Below are 6,635 nucleotides of genomic sequence, written 5' to 3'. Positions count from 1 at the left end.
TGCTAAAGCTCAGGTAAAAAATGACTAAAAGCAAATTGAAAGAACGGAAGCATGCTACCCATAGGTAGTTTCTTTTTTTTTTTTTTTTTTTTTTTCCTCCAATGGAACAGTGGTTAAAAATGGTCAAAACAGCTTCACCTACTACTTCTGTAAGTTTCCTAGTTGAATCTCTTCATCTCCTTTTTGCTGTTGAGTGGCTACTCATATGTAGTGCAGTGTTCTAATCTTCAATACAAGCAAGTCAGTAGACTTTCCCCTCCTACTTGTACTGCAACCGGAGGTTCCTGTGTTAAAGGTTGTGGATCGGTCGGCCCCGAGATCGCTTTTGCAAGCTTCCATGGGTATCTTTATGGTCAGGCTGTTAATGGAAGAAACAGAAGTTCGTAGAAGTGAGTTGCTTTTACAGCCCAGCTGCAGACAAATTATAACATTTTGTGAATCATGGCTTGGGAGGAACTTCCTTTCTTACATCTTTATGCTTTCTGTATTGTCCTATTGCTATGGTCTCTGTTCTATCTGGTAAGCTTTCAAATGAAAATGGGTTATAGATGCATTGTGGCTGCCTCAGTGCTTCAGCAGAAACTGCTTTTGAAAATGGTTGTGACCACCACTACATAAAGCAGTATGAAAGCTTAGCATGATTTTCTTTTTTATTTTTTTCATGATTTTATTTTTTAAATTTCTTTATGCCCTTTAAAATATGTGCTTTATGAATTTTACAAATTCCTAATAATTCTAAGAAACACCTAAGAACAAGTWATCTTCTGCTAGCTGTGATCAGTGCAATTCTGCTATAGATCAAAGGTTACATATTTTTGTTGTGCGTAACTGTACCTCTGATGCTTCAGGCTTTTAATGTGTATAGTTAACATCAGAAATAATAAGAAATACATTGAATAAGCAAGTCTGTGTTGCTATTACAAAGACTTTCTTATAATAGCAAGATTTTTTTGTAAGAGGGGGTGCTACAAAATACATGTCTTTAAAAGTGATACTAGCAAAAGGGGACTGTGTGGGATGTGGTTGAGGATGGTATTAGTGATATTTATCTCTTTGAAACTCAGTATTCTGTGCTTTTACAGGGCTAAAACCAAAACAGTCATCTTAAGCTTGTTTTTGTTTCTGTGTTACTTTGTATCTGTGGTTTCTATATCTTGTCTTGAGCTTTCCTGCTTAAAGAATGATAGGTGCTGTTTCCTGTGGAGCCATGATAGAGAATCTATCTATACTTATGGTACTGGTATGCAGCTTAATGCAAGATACTTCTTAGGATGCACAGCATGAAGTTTTTAGGTGTGCCTGAATCAGTTTTGTTGTATACACACACACACACACACACACACACACATACACACACACACACACTGTAGATACAATATAGATAGTGTGTGTATACACATATATACGTACGTACATACATACATATATATATATATATACACATAAAGCTGAGACGATTTGGGTGCATGGAGGAGAATTCCAGTGTTTTAACTGGTTCTGTGTGGATCTGGAATAGACATACTGTCAGTCCTGAAAACTTACGTCTGTTATTTCTGTAATGGGACCAATGTAACCTGCATGTAAAAAATCATATTTATGTTCATTTACTTTGTTCCAGTTACTAGTRTTCCTCTTGGGCAAGTAGAAGTTTATCCCAATGTGCCATAGGCAACAATTGTCTTAAGTATTGCTACTGTTAAAGGCATAAATGAATTCAATAGTAATTCAGATAAAATGTTAAGGATGTGTGCACCTGCTATCACTTACGATTTATGTTTCTTGTAGGACGTAGTCTTCAACAAGTGAAACACTGGTGACTGAGAAGCAGGTTCTGTTGTTTAGTGAAAGACACCTCTTGATAAGAGATTACTTGTGTGGTCACACTTGTGTAGTCCCTGTGTACTTTTAGTTTGTATTTTGTCATTAATTTGCTTGTTAAATGCTTTACATCTATTCAAGGTTCTCCATACCCGTATAAGCCTAAGCATGATAGATAATCATTCAGTTGTAGAACTGCTTGTGGAAAATTATAATTATGAACATTTGAAATGTGTGGATCAAGATCTTATAAAAATGTTAATAAATCACTTCAGTCGTATTTCATTTTTGTTTTTGCTTTGTATTCAAGTAACATTTCTCTGCCTATAAACTGAAATGCAGAGTAATCTGCAAAGATTGCTAGGGCTTGAAGATTGAATAACTACATTTACAGTGTTTCTCCCAAAATCATGTTGAAAATCAGATACCAGGTGGTATGAAGCAATGTTCAGCAGTGTAATAGAATGTTCTATGTCATTCTGAGACATAGCAATGACAGCTGATTAGGCCTATCAACATATACCCTAAAACTAAGCTACTCTTTTCAAAAACCTCTGTCTACAATTTCTAAATCATGCATAAAAGTGGGAAATGGGGGAGAACCATTAAGAAGTCTGTTGCAATTATACCTTTTAGGTAGTGATTTTATAATGGACTTAACTTTTGACATTTTATCCATCTTTTCAAAAAACAAACACCAGCAACCCACCACATGCCTCCTCTCCACCACCACAGTTTTCAAAGGAAGTAAAAACTGAGAAGACAGCTACTAGATTATGTGAACTTTATGCCAAAATGTGACTAGCCGCTAGAGGACTCTGTTGTCTTTTATATCTGGCTACATGTTTGTTCAGGTGGCTGTCTGATTAGTAAATAGAGATTATAACATTCTACAAGTCTGGAGATTCATTTCATGACAACAAACAGTAGTGAACTGTTAATTACCTTTAAATACACATGGTGTTTTGTTATTGTGCTTTGTAGTCATAGAACATTTGGAATATTTAAAACTGTTTTTAAAAATAGTTTCAGCAGCAGTTTTTGTTAAAGGTGGCTCTCTCCATTTCTGTGTGTTCTATGGTGTTCTTATGGGAACAGAATAAGAACTTTCTTGTACAATTGCATATGAACTGATGAGCTCGTTGGCTGATACTGCCTGGTGGGAAAAGCAGACTTTTTTGTTGCTTTTTATTTTAATGCATTTTCTTTCTTTATTTTTAGTGGTCCTGTTCCAGTTTTGGTCATGAGTCTTCTTTTTATTGCTTCTGTGTTTATGCTGCACATCTGGGGTAAATACACTCGTTCATAGACTGAGCTGCAAACTTAAATCATGCATCTTGGACCAAAAATACTGTGCGTCCTGGTTGTTCTTGGAGGCAGATTGAGGGAGCATCCTGTCAGCTGCTGAAGTCCTTAYCAACTTTGGCTCAAATACTGAATGAACTTTCTAGTTCTCTGGCAGGGTTTGAGGTCTATAATGARTGATTGTGTATTTGTATGCTTAAAATACAAGTATTGCAATAAAATTTGTACATGGAMATGGAAAAAGTCTTCATTCTTTACTTCAGCATGCAACAAGTAAAGCCTAATTATTGTTTTCATAAATATACATATTTCTGATCAATGCAGTTTGAAGTTTAAAACAGATTCTTTTATATTGATCATTGTTRTATGATTTTTATACCAGAAGATATTTTCTGAAAGGAAGATAAATTTTGTTCACAAACATGTTTTTACTTTCACATGTTTGTTAAAACTGAGATAGATAAGAACATGACCAGCTCAACCAACCTATTTCCAGAACAAAAGTTGGATAGCTGATTAGTTTATTTTGTCAATGCAAGTTAAATTTTACTCCATGCTAATTATACTTAAAATGTTTATACTTGCTTTCAAATTGCACTTTGAGGAAAGATATAAACAGGTACCCACTTTGATTTAAAAAGAATATAATTGCATTGCTGTCAAAGATAATTGAGGAAAATTGTACTTGATGCAAAACTCCCTGGACTTTCTTCCACATATCTAGAATCCTTTGAGGAGACTTAAGGAAGAAAATGGAATGGAAGGCCTGGAAAAGTAACTGTTTTCTAAATAACATTACATGCAAACAGGCTGAGGTACAACTAAGTGGCTATTCAGATAGTCACTCAAGTTTCCTTCTGGATGCTGGTTTTTTATTTTTCTTTGGATGACTGGACAGCTGTCCTTCTCTGTGTATACATACAAATATGTTAGTGCATTAGTGAATTAAATCTCAGCTGATGTGCTCTTCAGGTTCATGTAACCTGATCAGTCCTTTCCGTACTACTAGACAGAATTACTCTAGCCTGTTTTTCATGTTACAGTTCCTTAAAGTAGTAGTATGACAGAGAAGAAGAAGAACAAAACCAGAAGCCAGCTGTACTGCACAAAAGCAAGCTAGTTTCTCTAGGCTTCATTATTTACTGGTATCTAGCTGATTACTCCCATGCTACTGTGTGGAACTCCTCCCATGTTTTGCTAACATGTCATGATAATATACCTCCGAGGACCTCTCGCAGTGTTCTTGTTTCAATAACAAGAATGTTATTGAAGGACCTCCTGGAGGGTCAGTTTTCCAAGTGCATAAATTAGCTAACTAAAGTCAACTGTCCCAAACATAGACTCTTTGTTTGACAGCAGAAAGATGTTTTTTCTTTTTTCACATTAGACTCTGAATTTACCCTCTAACAAGAAACTCTCATACTATCACATAAAATAAGCCAGTGTAAGCTCTCTTCAGTACATTCACAGTATAAGGTCTTCACTATATGCATACATAAATATATTTGTAAAGTATACACACACACACAGGTGTATATATGGTCTTTTAATCTGCTTAGAAATGCAAAAGGTTGAGTCTGAAAATGTGAATGCTATGCTCCTATTGGACTGTACTGTGATGTATTCAGCAGTGTGAGGAAGCAAACTGAAGAGCCTGTATTTTTTTTTCTCAGTTGTATTGGCTATAGGTGAGTGGATGCTATACTGAGATCATGTTATGAGGGCTACATAATTTTCTAAATACATTAATAGATTCCATGAGGTGCTTGGTAAAGCGTATTGTCAGTTTCTCCCTTTTGAAAGGAGATGCCTCTAGGTTCTTCAAAGGTTAAGCTGTTACACACTTTTAGCTTTGATTCTAAGGCAGCAGTGACATTCTCATCTGTTTTATATAAATATGTTTTGTGGAAGGCTGGTTATGTAGACTTTTCAGTGTTACTAGTACTAATTAGTCTTAACTTGGAATGTGAGTTACAAGAGAAGACTGTTTACCTTTTGCCTTATTTATTGAGGAAAAATTACGTAGTGTCTACAACTTCTGCTTTTATTTCAGAATTTGGTGAAATGAAAGGTAGGCATAGCAAGAGCAGGTGCAATGAAATTCCTGAGTAGGGCTCCTTCCTGACCTGTACTGTGACCTTCTCATCTTGTTGCTACGATATTCTAGTTGTCTCTTCTCTTCTGGAGACTATCAATTATACTGAACTGTGCCAAGGAATAGGATAATGCTGTAATGCAGAGGCATGCTGCTGGTGACAGTTGTGAACAGAATAGMCCCATTTTGCTTATGACAAAAATCCAAGCTCAAATGTGGCTCACCAGAGATTTGACACCCTTATTCTTGCACTGGATTGCAGTTTGCAAATGATTCCTACTTTAATTATTTTGAAGGARATACTACTCTGGAAGGTAGGTATCTGTGATTTTTTTGACCAGGCAGAATTTGAATTCTTTGAAATTACTTTCTTTTCATAAAATGGAACTAAGCACAGCCTCTTAAAAAGAGTTGTTTGTCTTAATGTTAACAAAGTGAAACTCTGGTGTGATTTTTATGTTCAGGCATTTATTACTTAGTTAAGTAAATTGTCCCATTTCTGCCCCTGTAATATTAGAGAGATGTAAATACGTTTACAAGTGCTGCAGAAATACGAAATTAGCTCAGTGAGATATCTTCAAAATAAAATTAGAACAAAATTTGGATTCAGAATGTTCCAGCTGTAGAAGAGCTGTATTCTCAGCTTTTGTTAATTATCAGACACTTACTCTGTAAGGCTTTCTTCCAAGTTTGTTAGCAACTAAAGTTGTCTTGTATTCCCAAGGTTGGCTAGCAAGTTACTCCCTTTTTTCATAAAAGTACCATGTTGTACATATTGAATGTGTTGAATGTATATACTTATATATATGCATATACAATACAGTATATGTTGTAATCAGTGAAGAAGAGGAGAGTATGTGTTCCTTAGCTTAGGAAAATGTCTGGCAAGGGGAAAAGTCCTAATAGCTTGACCCAAAGTTGAGATGGACCTGAAGTGTTATAACTGAGTATGAATCTGGACCTGTTGCAGTAGTGGGACTTGGTAGGCCTAGGTTTCTGTTTTTGCTCCATTGTTGCTTCTGTGCTCCTGCTGAAAGGCTGTTTTATCACCTTTTATGGGGGTCAGGGGTGATTTAAGAAAAAAGATTTACAGAGGACTGAAAACTTGTGCATAAGGAGCTCCTGGGGAGGGGGGGGGAATAGTAAAATTAGAACCTTTCTTTCAAGTGGACTCAAATAATCCTAATTTTCTTGCTGTCTACATGCAAAATTCCTTAACTGTAAAATTGTCTTCATGGAATATAAGAGTGTGGAGAAAGGTTATATTTATGTTTCTGCAGAGAACCTCGTAACACGCATGAGAATGTTTTAGCTAGTTCTGCTTTGAAGAGTATTTTCTACTTTCAAGCTAAAGTTATTTCTAACCACTTCCTCTCCCATGGCAAGCTCAAGAACAGAGCAGCATCAGATAGGACAA

The 6,635-nt window shown here is 35.8% G+C and overlaps 1 protein-coding gene across 1 annotated transcript in view; it reads left to right on the top strand.

The window, feature by feature from the left end:
* The window catches only part of SEC61B (SEC61 translocon subunit beta), a 5,355-nt gene extending 1,989 nt beyond the window's left edge, over nucleotides 1-3,366 (top strand). Inside the window, exon 4 of the mRNA XM_085306810.1 lies at nucleotides 3,040-3,366. Within this exon, the coding sequence (XP_085162936.1) occupies nucleotides 3,040-3,127 (88 nt within the window). The 3' untranslated portion in view covers nucleotides 3,128-3,366. The remainder of the gene's footprint in view (nucleotides 1-3,039) is intronic.
* Nucleotides 3,367-6,635: the final 3,269 nt, after the last annotated feature.

Source organism: Rhea americana, unplaced genomic scaffold (genome assembly GCF_003343005.1).
Source record: "Rhea americana isolate MKP2758 unplaced genomic scaffold, rheAme1 scaffold_248, whole genome shotgun sequence".
Lineage (NCBI taxonomy): Eukaryota > Metazoa > Chordata > Aves > Rheiformes > Rheidae > Rhea > Rhea americana.
Note: the sequence above shows the minus strand (reverse complement) of the source record. Positions and strands in the feature narration are given on the sequence as shown.